This window comes from Capra hircus, chromosome 26 (genome assembly GCF_001704415.2).
Source record: "Capra hircus breed San Clemente chromosome 26, ASM170441v1, whole genome shotgun sequence".
In the NCBI taxonomy this organism is placed as follows: Eukaryota; Metazoa; Chordata; class Mammalia; order Artiodactyla; family Bovidae; genus Capra; species Capra hircus.
In genome coordinates this window covers 479,594-496,638 of record NC_030833.1, presented here as the reverse complement: position 1 = coordinate 496,638, position 17,045 = coordinate 479,594, and the positions used below count along the sequence as shown (strand labels likewise).

The 17,045-nt window shown below is 60.8% G+C and overlaps 1 protein-coding gene across 2 annotated transcripts in view; it reads left to right on the top strand.

Moving 5' to 3' along the window:
• KNDC1 (kinase non-catalytic C-lobe domain containing 1) overlaps window positions 3,521-17,045 on the top strand; it is a 54,609-nt gene continuing 41,084 nt past the window's right edge. For both annotated transcript variants that reach the window (XM_018041677.1, XM_018041676.1), the window contains exons 1-3: window positions 3,521-3,684; window positions 9,035-9,233; window positions 9,486-9,544. In XM_018041677.1, the coding sequence (XP_017897166.1) occupies window positions 3,592-3,684; window positions 9,035-9,233; window positions 9,486-9,544 (351 nt within the window). In that variant the 5' untranslated portion in view covers window positions 3,521-3,591. The remainder of the gene's footprint in view (window positions 3,685-9,034; window positions 9,234-9,485; window positions 9,545-17,045) is intronic.

Genomic DNA, 17,045 nt, shown 5'->3' with positions numbered 1-17,045 from the left:
AGGATGAAATTCTGGCCGAAGTTAGATGCCTGTAATGAGTCTGAGGAAAATGCTATGGCGGAGATGCCTGATTATTGAAGAAAAACATGTTCATGTGGTTTTTTACATTTTTTTTTCTAACTGATTGATAGCGGGTATCAAAACCACTTTGGTTTTTAGCTCCTTGGGTACATTTACAAGAATGACTAACAGCTTTATTGCCAAATGTCAATATTTATACCACAACAGAAATTACATTCTTTGCAATGATTTACATTTATTTTTTCAAAGCCATGGATGTCAATTTCAAAATGTACAAGCGGCGTGACAGCTTTTCAAGATTCTTTCTGGGAAAACAGGAGCCAAGGCTTTGAAAACCCACCCTCAGTGCCCCTCCCAACCCCAACCCTGCACTCAGAGGAACCTCACTCGGAAGCCAGGAGAGACAGGCTCTGAAGAACAGGCGGGGTCCACGCAAGAGGAGGGCCAGGCCTTGCGTGGAGCACAGTCCTCCTGGTCACTGAGCTGGAGGGAGCTGGGGGAGGCCAAAGGCTGGGCATCTGGGGAGGGTGCTCAGTCCAGGGCCTGCTTGGAGGCCAACGGAGGGTCTTGGAGGAGATGAGAGCGCACCAGAGCAAGTCTGGGGGTCAGAGGGACGAGGAGGCAAGACCCTCCGGGCCGTGGCCTCAGCCGTGGAGCTGACGGCTGCAGCTGGAGCCGGGGTCAGCTGGAAGCCTCTGCAGAATTCTGGCGGCACCAAGGGCCCCCAGGAAGTGGGCTAGCTCACCAGGCGAGTCCGGAGACGCCTCGGCCAGGGCAAAGCGGCCCTTCCTGCAGTCTGCTCCTGAGGGCTCGTGCCTGTCTGGGGCTGACATTAACTCTGCGTGGGCCTAGCTCTGCCTGGAGGTCCTTGTCCCACCTGTGCTGTCCCATCGGCTCTGGGGAGGCCGAGAGGCCCAATCTGGAAGCCCTCTCTCTCAAGCGCAACGTCACAGTCACTTAAGCACACTGACAAGCACCCACCTCGGCAGGGCACAGGGGCCACACCCTTCCTGGGAGCAAAGCCTGCTGTAAGCACGGCAAGTGTGCAAACACACAGTGGGACTCACAGAACACGCCGCACAGGCGTCCAGCCACTGCCCCGAGCAGCGAGGCCTGGCGGCCACAAGTCTCCAGGAGACGAGGGAAGGGCAGCGTGGGCCCTGCCAGGAGCACCCGGCCCAGGGCCCCGGCCCCCTCCACTGGCCCAGGGCCCCAGCCCCTCCCCACTGGCCCAGGGCCCCGGTCCCCGCCTGACCACGGAGATGGGTGATGCCCACTGGGCACCTGTAGGCTGCAACAGCCAGAGCTGACTCAGACAGCATCTGCGCCCGCGTGCTCGGCACGTTACCCGAATCGGATGCCCCTCTTCCCTAAGCAGACCATTAGACCCAGAGGCACCCACAGTGAGGCGGCTCCTTCAGTTAGGGGGTGATCTTGGCCCCCAGACCCTGGGCCTGGCAGCTTGGAGACCCAAGAACCAGGTGACAGGTGGCACACAGCCCGCGGCCCCCAGAGGGCGCGGAGGCCGGGCGGTGGGCCAGGGTGTCAAGGCCACAGGCTTCAGCAGCGCTTCGACACCAGCCCGGACAGGGAGGCAGCAGCCCCCAGCCACGCAGCACAGGGACCCTGCAGCCAGGGCGCCCAGCTCTGCAGACACAGGGTCCAGGCCAGGCCACAGCTGGAGCCCTGGAGCAGGGCCCGTCCTTCTGAGACACCAGGCAGTGCCCACCCACAGCCCAGACACACCGAGTCTGAGAGCCCAGCTCTCAGCGCCCAGACAGCCGGCGCCCTTTCTGCTTCAGGTGCCGGGGGTACACTGCACAGGTGAGGCTGCCCGGAACCCCGGCCACCAGCCTGAGGCCTCACTATCCCCGGTCTCTCCTCTGACCTGAGTGCCCCCCTGGGGTCACATCACAGGCCCAGAGGCCCCAAGCCCTGAGCCAGGATGGAATCTGTCCCCCGCATCCTGGGGCTCCACAGGGCTTACCACAAGTCCACTTCTCCACGCAGCAGTGTGTACAGAGCGACTGCTGTGTGCCCAGCCAGGCTGTCAGGGTGTAGCTGGCAGCCTGGCCGCAGTGCCCACTCTCCTGTGGGAGCCCTGGTCCACCGCTCCCCCTGGGGGGAGGGAACCAGCCATGCCCACACAGGCTGGGGAGACCACCATGCCCCCTCCTGTGGGAAAGGGGGGTGCTGTGCAGTCTGAATCTCTGCAGGCGGTGGGCAGTGGTGGGGGCCTGGATCTTCACTACCCAGGAAGAGGAGCACCCTGGATCTTTTCCGGGCTGGGGTCGGGGTGTCCTGCTCTTTGCCCAGCGACAGGTCCCAGCTTGGGGAAAGGCTGGCCCTGGTGCGGAGGAAACTGGCTAACAGAGCCTAAGGGGGGCGGTGAAGGGTCAGCCCCGAAGCCACCAGATTGAGGGTCTGGTTTCCTTTCCACAACCTGCTGGCAAGGTTGGGATGGAGCTCTCTAAGTGCTGGTCCTACCTGTCACCCACCAGACTAACTGAAGAAGCCGCCGGCCAGAGCGCAGCTGCTTACACGGGTCCCCGCCTGGTCTCCACCCGACCCGCGCTCCGGCCGTCCCCCCTCCCCGGCGCCCCTCTCCCCGGGCTGCCCCCACCCACCCCGGGAGCCTCTGCAGCCGCCAACCCACCCCCTGCGGGGACTGCGGCAGCCCCGCCCTCGGCCGGTGGGGGCGGGAGCGGGGTACGGGCGGAAGGTGGGCTACCCGCTTGCCAGCCTCCTTGCGGTGGACCACGGCCCCCGCTCCGTGTGCCCAGGTGGGCGCAGACCCCGCAGCAGCCTGCGACGCACCGCTCGGGAACACCCGCCCCGCCCCCGAACGGCGCCCGCCGCGCACGGACCTCCAGCGCCCCCAGCGCAGCCCCCGGAAACGGCCACCCTCCCCGAAGGACAAAATCCCCGGAAGGCCCCTAGAGGCTCCAGGCGCCCCCAGCTGCCCGCCAAAGTGAGCGCGGCCCTCCGAGTGCCCTAGCCCAGCGCCCAGGTGTCCCCACCCCCGCCCTGCTCGGGAGACACTGCGGCAGCGCGCGGGCGGGGCGCCGGGGGCGGCGGGGCGGGGGCGCGGGGACGCGGGGGGGCGCGGGCGCGTTGCCATGGCGGCCCGGCGCGCGGAGCCGGCCCGGAGCGCGTAGCCAGCCCCCGAGCGCGGAGCCGGCCGGGAGCGCGGAGCCGGCCCGGAGCGCGGAGCCGGTCCGGAGCGCGGAGCCAGCCCCCGAGCGCGGAGCCGGTCCGGAGCGCGGAGCCAGCCCCCGAGCGCGGAGCCGGCCGGGAGCGCGGAGCCGGCCCGGAGCGCGGAGCCAGCCCCCGAGCGCGGAGCCGGCCCGGAGCGCAGGGCCAGCCCCCGAGCAGAGCCGGCCCGGAGCGCGGAACCAGCCCGGCGCGCGGAGCCGGCCCGGAGCGCACAACCAGCCCCGGAGCAGAGCCGGCGGCCGGGCAGCCGGGGCCGCGGGCGGCGAGGCCAGGCTGGGAGGGGCGCCGGCCGCGCGGACCTCGGGCGGCGAGGACGCGGCGGCTCCGGCGGCGGCGCGCCCAAGGACGCAGACCATGGACCGGGGCGCGGCGGCTTTTTATGAGGAGGACGGCAAGGACCTGGACTTCTACGACTTCGAGCCGCTTCCCACTCTGCCAGAAGACGAGGTGAGCCCCCGCCCCACGGCGGGACTCCCACCGCCCCCTCCGAGGGGTTCGCAGAGAGACCCCCAGCCCCCGGTCCCCGCGGGCCAGGTCCCGGCCGCAGGGGACCCTGCAGCTGTTCTCACCGCCCCCTCCCCACAGGACAGCCGCTGTGGGCCATCGGTGCGGATGTCGGCGTCCTGCAGGGGAGGCCCGGGGTTACAGATGTTGGGGGGATGAGCGCAGGCGCTTTGGCCCCAGGCCCAGCCCGGTGATCCCCCTGGCCGCCGCGGTCCTAGTTGGCTCTCTCCCGGCAGAGAGCCCAGTCAGGCCTGTTCCAGGAGCTGGTGGTGTGGGGGCTGGGGGCCCTGTTACTGACGACCGACTGGGGCCTTCAGTCAGGAGCCCAAGTCCTGAGCCCCCGTCTGGGGTCGCCAGGGCGGGAGGCTCTGTCCCGTGGGGCTTCTGGCCGCTAACCGGGCCAAGCACCTCTAGAGCCAGTTTGCCTGCAACCCCGTCGGAGAAGCTGCCCCTGGGTTCGTCAGGTAGCTCTGTAGGTTGGGGTCGGATGGAGACCCCATGGCTCTTGAACAGGCCAGTCCCGGCCACAGCAGAGGTGGCCGCTGGACGGCTCAGCTGCTCCCCGGGCTTTGGGGTCTTTGCAGAGCCCCCGTCCCAGCACACGCCCGTCTGTGGGGTCTACAAGACAGACCCACCTGCCCTCCTGAACTGGAGGGTCACAGAAATCGGCGCTGTGGGCCCTGGGGCTCTTGCCCCCAGCTGGCCCCTGCTCGCATCCTTAGCCGAGCTGGTTCTAAGGACCGAGGGGCTCATGCCCTAGAAACAGGCCTTCAGAGTCTGCGGAGGGGGCAGTGCCCGAGGGGGAGGGTGGGGGGTGCTGCCTCCCCACCCCGTCCCCACCCGCCGTGGCCTGGATTTGGTGAGAGAGAGGGCAGCGAACGGAACCGCAAGGGAATAAATAACTCTGTGGGTGTCTCCCCGGCTTTATGGCGGAGTAAAGGGCGCTCCCGGCGCACAGCCTGCAGATGCTCCCGGAGGGCAGGTTCCTGAAGCGTCTGCTGGAAACCTCACGTCCCCCAAACCACCCTCCAAGGCAGACGCAGAACGTGGTTCTCCACACGGCCTCTCTGCACCGACTGCCCCATGCCCCCAGGGCCTCCTCTGTGCCCAAGACACTGAGCTGTGATGGCTGCCCAGTAAACGGGGCAGGAAGAGCAGGGTTTGGACCCAAAGCCTCCACCCAGAGCCTGCAGTCTGTCCCTCTGTGGAGCCCTGATGCTCTCTGGTAGCCGTCACAGCGCCCTGGGGACGGAGTAGCCCCCACTGAGCCCAGTGCGTGGGGCTGGGGCCCCTGCCGTCTGTGGCCGTGACCTCCAGGTGTCGTGGGAGGCTGCGGTGGTGGTCTGTCCAGCAAGGAAATCCGGACAACGGCCCCTCTTGCCGCAGCCTCTCCTGATGCAAGGCACTGCCCTGGGTGTGTTCTGAACCCGGAGGCCTGTCCCTGGGGCTCCAGCCAAGGTCCCGCCCCTGCTCCAGATTCTGGTGCTTGCACACAGTGGGTGTGGTCAGTATTAAAGGCTTTAAGTCCCTGCCAGGGACGTGGGCCTGCCCGAGACAGCACTTTGCCGTCAGGTTGATTCCCCAAGGCTGTCCCATGTGAGAGGACGGAGGGCTGGGCTGCGGGAGCCCCCGGGGGACCACGGGCGGGGATGCGAGCAGCTTCCAGCGGGGAGTACCCAGCGCAGGAGACGCGGGTGTTCGCAGCTTACACAGCTCACTGTATCACTGAGTCCCGTGAGCCAGAGACTCCAGCAGGAGCCTCTGGACGGTCCCTCCCTCACTGTGACCGCGGACAAAATTCAAATTGCTGGTGAACATGTGAGAAAACGTTCGACTTCATTACACTCAGGGAACACAAGATAGAGGGCCATGACTACCCTCCTGCCAGCGCCAGGTTGGCGCGAACCAGGCCGCCCGCCCTGCAGGGTGGGGGCCGTGGAGCAGACCGACCTCCTTGGAAAACAGTTAGGGGTCCGGTAGTGGGGTGTGGGTGCCCCTCCCCCTGTCCCAGCAGCTTCACTCTGGGCACCTGCCTTGGGGACACATGGGCGACAGATGGGCATGAGAACTCAAGGCCGGCACCGCCCAGCAGGGTCCTGGCCCCCCGGCCCCTGGCCACCAGCAAGCAGCATCCTCACTCCAGCACCCGAAAAGGCCAGAGCAAAGAGGCAGAGCCGTCCGGGAGGGGCAGACGTCAGCCACCAGGCTGCAGGCGGCCCTGGTGTTCAGGGGCCTTCGGGGGGCAGGGTCTCGAAGACCACCGGGACATCTGTCTCCCCAGTGTCTGTGGGCTGGGAGCTGGGCTGGGCCAGGGAGTCTGCAGGCAAAGGCAGCGTTTGAAACGCGCAGAATGGCCCGTGGAGGGGTCCCGTGGCCCAGGCAGCCTGGCCCACAGCTCGCCCCAGAGGGACAGACGCTCCTGCTAGCCAGCACCTCACTGTGCCCGGCCGGTGGCAGAAGACCCCCGTCTGGGACCCAGCGTGACAGCAGAGGGCTGCCCGGGAAGGCTGCGTCCCCCACTCCCCCTGCTCTCCTCCCAGCCGGGTCAGACACTGAGCCTCTGCCCATACGACTGCCAGGGGCCCGCTCTAACTGCCCTGGGAGGCCCACCCGCAGATGTAGCCCATGGCCCACCGGGCAGCGTCCTGCTGGGCAGTGCTGAGGGATGGGGCACAGGCCCCGGCTGAGTTCTGGAGAACCTTCTGGACCTGCCCAGAAGGCTGGGTCTATACCCAGGACTTGGAACCAGTGACCACTGGCCGAGGTGTCTGGGTCCAGCCACGTGGGCAGTGGCAGGACGGAAGTGCCCCCGCCTGCCACAGCCCTGGTGGGTCCCAGGCCCCTGGAGACGGAGGGAACACAGCCGTCTGCCAGAGCCTCACCAGCGTGTCTGTTCCTAACATGTCACCCCCCCCACCCCCACCACCCACAAACGTCTGCCTCCACCGTGAAGCCCCTGCCAGCCTCCAAGCCCCGTCGCCTCGGGTGTGGACGGGGGCCTGCTTGGCACAAGGCTCAGGGTCCCTGGGGTCCCGAGCTGCCCCTCAGGGAAGAGCCCCAGCTCCGGCCTAGTGGGTGGGAGTTCAGGTGGGGCTGGTGGCCTGAAGGCCCTGCACAGCCAGCCTGTGGCCCGCCCCTCGGGCCTTGTCTGGGCCCACTGGCCAAGTCTGCCTGGCACCTGCCTGGCCTCCCTGAGCCCCGGATCCAGGCAAGGAAGGGTCCCTCCTTGCCTGGGCCTGAGCAGGGAGGACCAGAGGGGCAGGTCCCAGAGGGAGGTGCCTGTGGGCCCAGGGCCTGTCGTCATGTGGCAGGACCTTCCCTGGGTGTGCTGGGAATCAAACCTGCTTCAGCTGAATCCCGCCTCCCGCTGCAGCAGTGGGGTTTCGGGGGGTCTGAGACCATCCCGCCTGGTGGGGCAGGCTCCGCTGCACGGAAGCACTGACTAGGGGCCTGTGCGCCTCGCCCAGCGGAGCCACACAGAGGCCCCGCAGGGGCTCCCCCGTCCACGGGTGCAGGGCTCTGGCTTCCCTGAGGGTCTCCCCTGACCAGAGCATCGTCCACTGGGCAGGGCAGCAGAGGCCTGGCCCTGGGCCAGAAGCCGTGGGCCTGCCCTGGGCGCCTTGTCCTGGCAGCAGGCCTGTCTGTGTAAGCAGGCGGGCCTGGTGCCCGCGTGGCCACAGCCGGGGAGAGTCAGCGAGGGCCCTGCAGCAGCACCGGCTCATATGCATCCTCCTTACCGCCAAGCCCACGGGGTCCTCGGGCTCGTCTGTGCGTGTCTGGGTGCGTGTGCAAGGGCCTCTTGGTGTGTGGGCATGCGTCCGTGCACACTCGGTGCCCAGCACCTGTCTAACCAGGCCCCACGGCGCCCCCGGGCGCCTCAGGCTCTGAGTCCTCAGGGTCCTGGGGGACAGACAGGCCCTGCGCGAGGCGAATGTGGACGACCTCTTACGGGAGAACCAGACGCAGCCGGCGGGTGCGGGGTCACTGTCTCCTGCCCCGGCCTGACCGCACGCTCTGCCCTTTGCTCAGGATTCTCCTTTTACGACGCCCATCCACCCTCCGCAGCATCCGCACACTGCCGGAGCTTGGCGCGGGCCCACCCCCCACTGGCTCTAGGAGCCGCGAACCCTGGGTTGCCCTATCCTCACGCATCCTAACGCCATGCCCAACAGAGAGAGCAGGGCAGGCCCAGGAGGGTGGCACCGAGGCCCTCCCTGAGCTGAGAAGGCCGTGGACTGTGGGGGAAACCAAGGCACCCAAGCAGACCTGCCCCGTCCGCCTCCGTCCCCCAGCACCGCGTGCACACACTGCCTCCCAGCCTGCTGCGCCCCTGCAAGCTCTCCACCTCCTCAGCCATGGCTCTGGGGACCCGAGCAGGCAAGGGTAGAAGTTTACAGGCGGAGGCTCCTTTCAGGACCTGGGCTCGGCTACACCTGAGAACCCCCTGCACGCTGCTGGGGCGGGGCGGGGGGCCAGTGGAGGCTGCAGGCAGAAGCTTGGTAGGGACAGGAAGCTGGGGCCCTCTCTTCTGTACCACCCTGCTCACCCCTACTCTCCAACCCCGCTCACCCCCTCACCCCTACTCTCCAACCCCGCTCACCCCCCCCCTACTCTCCAACCCCGCTCACCCCCTCACCCCTACTCTCCAACCCCGCTCACCCCCCCCCTACTCTCCAACCCCGCTCACCCCCCTCACCCCTACTCTCCAACCCGCTCACCCCCCTCACCCCTACTCTCCAGCCCCGCTCACCCCCCTCACCCCTACTCTCCAGCCCCGCTCACCCCACTCTCCACTCCCACTCTGAGGCTGGGTGTCCAGGCCCTTTCCTGACCACTGCCCAGATGCTCCCCGCTCAGCTCCCGGTCTGGCTCCCTCTGAGTCCCGTCCCTTCTTTAGGTGGGTGGTGTGTGAACACACAGACACCCGGGGCTGACCAGCGCATCAACCATGGCCTGGGAAAGGGCGGCGAGGTACAGGGTGTCCGGCGTGTGCGCCTGTGGCGAATGTGCTCGTGCAGGCGTGTCTTGTATGGGCGCGTGGGCTCCGTGTGTGGACACGCGGGCTCTGCGTGGCTGTGCCTCTGATAGCTAATATGTGAGAGTCGTGTGCGTGTATGGGGACAGCAGGTGGGTGTGCGTGCACACGCACGACTGTTAGTGTGTTGTGTGCACACAAGTGGGTGCAGGACCACAGCTGAGTCAGATCCAGATGTGAGGGCGGCTGCAGGGTCTCGTCCCCAGGCCCCCTGCCCCTCCACAGGCGCCCAGGGCTCAGCCCAGGCTGTCTCGGCAGGAGAACGTGTCCCTGGCCGACATCCTCTCCCTGCGGGACAGCGGCCTGAATGAGCAGGAGGCCTGGGCTGTGTGCCTGGAGTGCAGCCTGGCAATGCGCAGCGTCGCCCACTCGGCCATCTTCCAGACCCTGTGCATCACGCCCGACACGCTGGCCTTCAACACCAGCGGAAACGTGTGCTTCATGGAGCAGCTCAGCGGTGAGGCCCGTGCAGCGATGTGAGCACACGAGGGTGCGGCCCCGCCCCGGGCGCCGTGATCTGGAGCTGTTTCCACGGCAACCTGCCTGGGCCTGGGTGGGGGGAGGCCGGGGGCTGGGCCCCACTGGTGGGTGGTCCTGGCTGGGCCCCAGGTGCAGGTAGCCCCCCATCTGGGAAGAGCCTGGCGGCCTGTCTCACCTGACGTGTGTTGGGGGGTCACCATGTGAACGGCATCTTCTCTTCCCTCCCCAGATGACCCTGAGGGAGCTTTTGTGCCCCCAGAGTTTGATGTGACGGGGAACACCTTTGAGGTAAGTGGCAGCAAGGAGGCCAGCACCTGGCCCCCTCCGTGAGCGCTGGGGTTCCCCCGAGGGGCTGCGTGGGGCACTCCCCCTGCTGCTGGGCTCTGGCGACAGCACACGTCTGGCCGCCGGCTCCTCACCGCACGCCTGGCGTGCTGTCTGAGTGTGAAGTGACTACATTTAAGATGCTAAAAGCGCCTAAAATTACCAGTGGTGGCTGGCGGGGGTCACAGCTCCTCTGAAGGACTGACGGGGCCGCTTGTGGGAGGCTTGTGGCCCAGAGAATCCCCCACGAGTGTGAGCCGCGGCCACGCCAAGGACACTCGGGCCAAGGTCACCGAGGCCGCCAGGCCCTGCCCCAGCAAGGGACCCCCTGGGCAGAGACCTAGAGAGGGGAGGGCCCACCTGTGCCAGTTCAGCTTCCTGAAAAGAGCCTCTCGCTGCCTCTCAGCCGCTGGAACGCCCTTTCCTGCACTGGCATCACATCCTTCGTGGGGCAGGGGCGGGGGGAGGGCAGGACTGCTGGGGTCCGTGCTGCTCTGCGCGGCCTCGGAGTGTCCAGCACGAGCTCCCAGCCCGGTCACTGCAGAGCCGGGAGGGCCCAGGGGCACGCTCCCCCCGCTTGGAGAGACCAGCATCTCCACAGGCCTGCCTCCCCCGGGGTGGCCCCGGACGATGGTCCTGTGGGTGGGGCGGGGCCTGACAGGCCCATCTCTCTCCAGTTGGTCCGCTTTTCTTCCCGTATTTTCCTCCGTTTTGTCCGGATGGCAGATGTCGTGTTCACTGTGGAATGTGACGTCTCACTTCCTTGAGGCAGCAGTTCTCAAACTCTGGTTCTTGGAACCCTTATACTCCTAGAAATCAAGTATCCAAAGAGCTTTGTGTGAGTCACACCTGCCGGGACTCACTGTGTTACAGATAAAATGGAGAAATGCAGAAAAAGCCCACCTGCTAACTCATTCAATAACCACGATCATAAACCCATTCCCTGCCAACACGTATGACGTGTGTTCATGAAAAGTGACAGTGTTCTCCCCCACAAAAACAGTGAGGGCAGTGGCGTTGTTCTCCGTGTTTGTAAACCTCCCGAAGGCTTGGCGGAGACCCCGCTCTCACCGCGGCGTCTGCAGTCAGTCTGCCGTGCCCGCGCCCAGCCCACGGCCCAGGGAGCCCCTGCAGCCTTCCGCTGTGAGGCCGTGTGGCCTCTGGAACCATGCTTTGAGAAAAGCTGCCTGAGGGCACCCCCTGATGACAAAAAAGCTTATCAGTCTTTCCTGTTTAGAAACTTTTCTAGATTGATTGATTCATTGCGCAAGTCTTCGTCGCTCTGTGTGGGCTTCCTCTAGGTGCGCAGGCTTCTCACCGCAGCGCCTTCTCTCATCGCTGCTCACAGGCTCCCGGCGCGGGCTCAGTCGCCACAGCTGGCGGCCCCGAGAGTGCAGGCTCAGCAGCTGCAGCTTGCAGGCCTGGGGGAGTGCAGTCGCTGTGGCTGGCGGCCCGGGGGAGCGCAGGCTCAGCTCGAGCTCAGTAGTGGCGGTGCACAGGCTTAGTCGCTCTCCGGCACATGGAGTCTCCCCAGCCCAGGGGTCAAACCCACGTCCCCTACGTTGGCAGGTGGATTCTTAGCCACTGTACCACTGAGGGAGCCCTGTCATTTATAAAACAGTCAAGTTATTGGTGTTGTTGACGTTAAAACAATGCTCAATGTGAGAGCTTCAGGTTAAGTTTTATTTGGGGCAAAATGAGACGGCAGCCCAGGAGACAGCGTTTGAGACACGTCTGAGAAACTGCTCCGGAGGGCGGGGAGGCCAGCATGTGCGCGATTTGGTGATGGGGAAGTGGCGTGGGTGGGCGCTCAATTGTTTAGTCGTGTCCAACTCTGTGACCCCACGGACCGGGGGCCCCCAGGCTCCTCTGTCCGTGGGATTCTCCAGGCAGGCGTACCGGAGCGGGTAGTCATCTCCTCCTCCGAGGGATCTTCCCGACCCGGGGATGGAACCGGTGCCTCCTGCATTTCCCGCATTGGCAGGCGGATCCTTTACCGCTGCGCCACCTGTGTGCGGCCAAGCTCCTGTTCCTTCTGTTTTCATTTCTTAGATGTTGTTATTTATTCATGTGCTCGTCGGCTCTGCGGGCCTTTCACCAGCCGTGGCAGGAGCTGCTGTCTCGTGGCGGTCTGCGGGCTCCTCACTGCTGGGTCTTCTCTCGCTGCGGAGCGTGAGCTCCAGGACGGTGGGCCAGCAGTTGCAGCCCCCAGGCTCCAGTGCACAGGCCCCGTAGTCGTGGCTCACGGGGTTCGTTGCTCCACCGCCTGCGCGCTCTTGAACCAGGGATTGAATTTGTGTCTCCTGCGTCAGCGGGCAGGTTCTTCATCCCTGAGCCACCAGGGAAGCCCACGCACGTATCCTTGCTAGTCACAGGGAGCAGGCGTCACCATGAAGAGTTTCAGTGCTTTTCTGGAAATGAGATGCAGAAACTGGGCTCATACAGTTGGGTCCCGACAGCATCTGTCGGAAGACCTGTCCCGCCCGCCACCTTCCCTGGAGCAGAGGGCCTCACTCCTGCTCTCCACCCCGAGCTCCCTTCGGGAGTGTTGAGGGCCAGCAGCCGCAGCAGCGCCTGATTTGATCCGTGTAGAGGTGGACCGCAGGGGCCAGTTTGTGGGTGGCAGTGTTCTCTCTCACTGTTAGTGGTTTGTTTTGTTTTTTTTTTTGCCTTAAGAAACCTTCCCAATCTCAAGGTCCAACAGATACTTGGCATTTTCTACCAAGAGTTTTAAAAGTTTTGTTGTTCACATTTAATCCACCCGAAGTGCATTTTTTTAATGTAATGTGAGGCAAGGATCCAAGTTCATCCTTTTCTGTGTAGAAAAGGGTCTTTCCAGCTGTTTGTTGGCTCGCCTTGGGCATAACTCCAGCGAAGCCACACACACCCCAGTCCAGACAAAAGTGGGTCTACTGCCCAGACCTCTGCTCTCGTCCAGGGGGCTCTGCACCCTGCATTTCTTAGCAATCCCAGCTCCACAAGGAGCCCAGTGTCTCACAGGGAAAGGGCTCACCCCCTGTTCCTTTCAGAAGCATCCTGGCTGTTCTGAAGTCTTTCTTCTTCCACAGAAGGCTTGGATTTAGTGTCAAGTTCCATGAAAAGCTCTGTTGGCATTTTGACTAGAATGGCTCTGAATCTGTACCTCAGTCTGGGGAGAACTCACACCCTTATTATCATATGTGGTCTCCTCTAGAAACACATTATTCCTCTTCACTTGTTTAGCTCTGATTTACTGTCTCAGCAGCGGTTTAAAGCCTCTCCTGTGTCTTACCTGAGTGCCCTTCAGTAGGTCACTCTCAGGCATGGGATGCTTCTGACTGTGTGAACGGATCGTCATCTTTGGAATCGCTTTTTCCTGCTTTTCGTGTTAAGTCTACAGAAACGCAGTTCACTGTAACAGCTTAATCTTGTATCAGCCCTTGTGGTAAATTATTTGATTATTTCTGATAACTTTCTATTTAAGATCAAAGTGTTAGTCGCTCAGTCGTGTCCGACTCTGCAACCCAATGGCCCGCAGCACACCAGGCTCCTCTCTCCACGGGACTCTCCAGGCAGGAATACTGGAGTGGGTAGCCATTCCCTTCTCCAGGGGATCTTCCTGATCCAGGGACTGAGCCTGGGTCTCCTGCATTGTAGGTCGATTCTTCACAGTCTGAGCCACCAGGGAAGCTTCCCAGGTGGCTCAGTGGTAAAAAATCTGCCTGCAGCTGATCAAGTCACCAGCAGAAGGGGGCAGGCTGTGTTGCTGTCCAAAGCCTTGGTGCCGTGTCTGCGGCGCGCCGTGTCCCGTGTGGGCTGGAGCAGGGGTGAGCAGGTCAGTGATTCGCCGCCATCCTGAGAGCTCCTCCCACCTTCCCAGCAGGACTTCTGCCCGAGGCCCCTGCTGTGCAGAGGCATCATGTTCTATTGTGCAATGCTTCTGCAGCTTTTGAAATGATTATTAAGATGTCAGTACCTCCGAATTTATTTTCTAACAATAAGTCAGCCTTTCCCACTTAGAAATACCTACACGGCAGCGTCCTGTGTTCTCTTCACGCTGTTGCATTTGATCGACCCGATGCCTGCTTTGCATCTCTGCGTATTTCCATGAGTGGCTGGTGGTTTTCCATTCTGTCGATGTTTCCGACTGTGTTGCTATCAGGAGTATCTTTGTCGTGTGCAAACGCCCCCGCTTCCTTTGCTGTGTAAAGGAAAGAATGGAATAGTCTGGTCCTTGAAGGTCTGGTCAGACCTACTTAGGAAGCCATCTGTTTCCTTGGAGCAAAGAGTTAATTGCTGCTCTATTTTTAATAATTATAGGACTTACCTGTTTTGAATTTCTTATTGACTCAGCTTTTGATAAACCACATATTTCTGAAAATTTACCTATTTTTACCTGTGTTTGTAGAGTTGCAGGGGACAGCCTTTCTTATTCGATGCTCTCACTGTAGGTACCCCCTTCGATTTATTTGTGCCTTCTCTTGCTAGTCTTGCAGGAAAGCGTACATCCTTTCTATACCCTTTATTTTGTTAGTTTTGTCAACAGAAATAATAACAATCCATAATAGAAATGCAGAGAAATCCAAAGAAATGCAGAGAAATCCAATAGAAATGCAGAGGCTGCTGTTTGAGCCAGACAGAGGACTGCAGCCTGTAAGACACGGTCAGGAAGCACTGCGTTGTGTCCCCAGGGTCCAAAATGTGGAGGCTTCAAAGGCAAAACCCACAAAGTTACTTAAATTGTCTGTCAAGAATTAGGGTTGGAGCTGCAAGAAGGAAGGGTGCTGGTTAAGCAGGATTTGTTGGGGTCTGAAATGCCTGCATAGTCACGGGGAGGCTTGAGACGCAAGGTTGCAGTTGGCAGCTGCTGGCAGATACTGTTTTGAGAATGGCTGGTGGTGTCCCTGAGTCTGATAGCAGCATCCCGAAATCCAGGTTCTCAGGGATGCAGGAACGTGTCTGAGCCCTCAGCCACCTGGATCCTCTGTGGATGCTGAGCTGCAGCAACTCCGTTCTGATTCTAAAGGCATCCTTTTCTCTAATGGCTAAAGCAGTCATACGATGTGTGTTCAGCAGGCCATAAAGCAAGCTGCCGTAGATGAATGGAGAGCGAAGACGGAGGGATGTCCCTGTGGTCCAGTGGTTAGGGCTCAGCACTTGCCATGCTGCGGCCTGGGTTCATCCCTGGTTTGGGAACTGAGACCCAGCCAGCCTCATGGCGGGGCCAAAAGAGAGGAGAAAGTGATGTGGTGCGTATGCACGATAGAATACGACTCAGTCACGAAGAAGGATGGAATAACGTCCTTTGCAGGAACACGAATGGACCCAGAGATGACCATCAGAGTGAAGTCAGTCAGACAGAGAAAGAGAAATTCCATATGGTGGCACTTACATGCGGAAGATGAAACATGGCAGGAAACAGACTCACAGCCACGCAGCCTGGATTGTGGTTACCAGGGTTACCACAGGGGGGAAAGATTGCATTTCAGGGTTAGTGGGAGCAAGCCGTCACACGTGAGACGGTGAACAGCAAGGTCCTGCTGCACAGCGCAGGGAGCCGCGTTCAGCATCCTGTGATAGACCATGACGAGAAGGATCCCTTAAAGGATGTGTATGAATGAGTCACTTTGCTGTACAGGAGAAGCTGACACGTTGTTGATCAACTGTACTTCAGTCAAATAAGTTGTTTAAAAACACAGGCTTCTCGGGTCAGCCAAGTCACGTCTGGGCCAGAGCGACTGCCCCGCGTGGCGGCTTCTCCGCTGGCTCTGCAGGGAGCCCGCCTGGGCCCTGGGCCGGGTCCTGCCCCGCGTGGTGGCTTCTCCGTCGAGTCTGCGCCTCCGCTTCATCCTCTTTGTGCTCGTTTCAAGTTAACGAGTCTTCCTAACTTGAGTCAGACACTCAGCCCATTAGTCTGAGCTTTCCTTCTTTCCTAACATCAGGGTCGACGCCTAAAGCTAAGACTTCCCGTCCAAACGTGAGTTTTGCCTCATAGCATTTTCAGTATCATTCACTTCTAAGTGTTATGGCCGGGGATCAAGCCCAGGTCCCTTACATCACGAGGCAGATTCTTTAGCCGCTGCACCGTCAGGGAAGCTCCTGATTGCCTTATTTCTTGTTCAGATGTTTCATTGTTAACGTATAAAAAGGCAGCTGATCTGTGTGTGCTGCTTTTGTATGCTGAAATTTTACAGCATTTGTTGATTGCTTCTAAAAGCTTCTGATGGAAGCTAAGGTTTTCCGCATGCAAGGCCACATCATGCGCAGAGACAAGTTTATCTCTCCCCTTCTAGCCTGGATGCCTTTTGTTTCGTTTTCTTGCCTAGTCACCCTGGCTATCAACAACTTCCAGTGTGTTGGAGAGGAATTGTGAGAATGGGCATCCTTGTCTTGCTCTAAACTTAGAGTTCAGCACTTCACCATTGGGTATGACGTTAGCTGTGAGCTTGTCGTATGTGACCTTTGTTATGGTGAAGTACATCCCTACCATACCCAACTTATCGCGAGTTCTCATCATGAAAATGGTGAATTTTTCCAAATGCTTTTTCTGCTTCTATTGAGATGATCACATTATGCCCATATTTCAGGGACCATGACTTTCTCAAGACTCACATACTTGGGTAAAGGTAGCACTTCTTTATCCAGCTCTCAACCTGCCCTCTAGCTTGCAGAGAAACAGAGTAAGCATGTTGGGGGGCAGCCACGTCCCCCAGGGCCATCGTCTGTCCACAGGGCAGCAGTCATAGCAGTGTCTTAGTTCCAGCTTTGTCTGAACTCACGCCTCACCACTGGAGACTTGGTGCTTTCCCCTGAGCCTCAGTCTCCCCTCCTGTAAAATGGGGAGCATAACTGCCAGCCTAGCAGAGTCACTGAGAGAATTCAGTGTGCTGATGGGTAGAAGAAAGCATATTAAAAAGCAGAAATATTTCTTTGCTGACAGAGGTCCATCTAGTCAAAGCTATGGTTTTTTGGAGAAGGCAGTGGCAACCCACTCCAGTACTCTTGCCTGGAAAATCCCATGGATGGAGGAGCCTGGTGGGCTGCAGTCTATGGGGTCGCATAAAGTTGGACACGACTGAGCGACTTCACTTTCACGCATTGGAGAAGGAAACGGCAACCCACTCCAGTGTTCTTGCCTGGAGAATCCCAGGGACGGCGGAGCCTGGTAGGCTGGCATCTATGGGGTCGCGCAGAGTCAGACACGACTGAAGCGACTTGGCAGCAGCAGTAGCATTGAGATGATCGTATTATTTTAACTTTTATTCTATTAATATGGTGAATTACATTTATTGATTTGCTTATGTTGAACCATCTTTGCATCCCAGGGACAAATTCCAGTTGACCATGGCATATGGGTTTTTAATGTGCTTTTGACTTTAACTTGCTAATTTTCGTTAAGGACTTTTACATCTGTATTCATCAGGGATGTTGGTCTGTAGTTCTCTCGTATTGCCTCATCTAGCTTCAATGCCAGGCTAATGCTGGC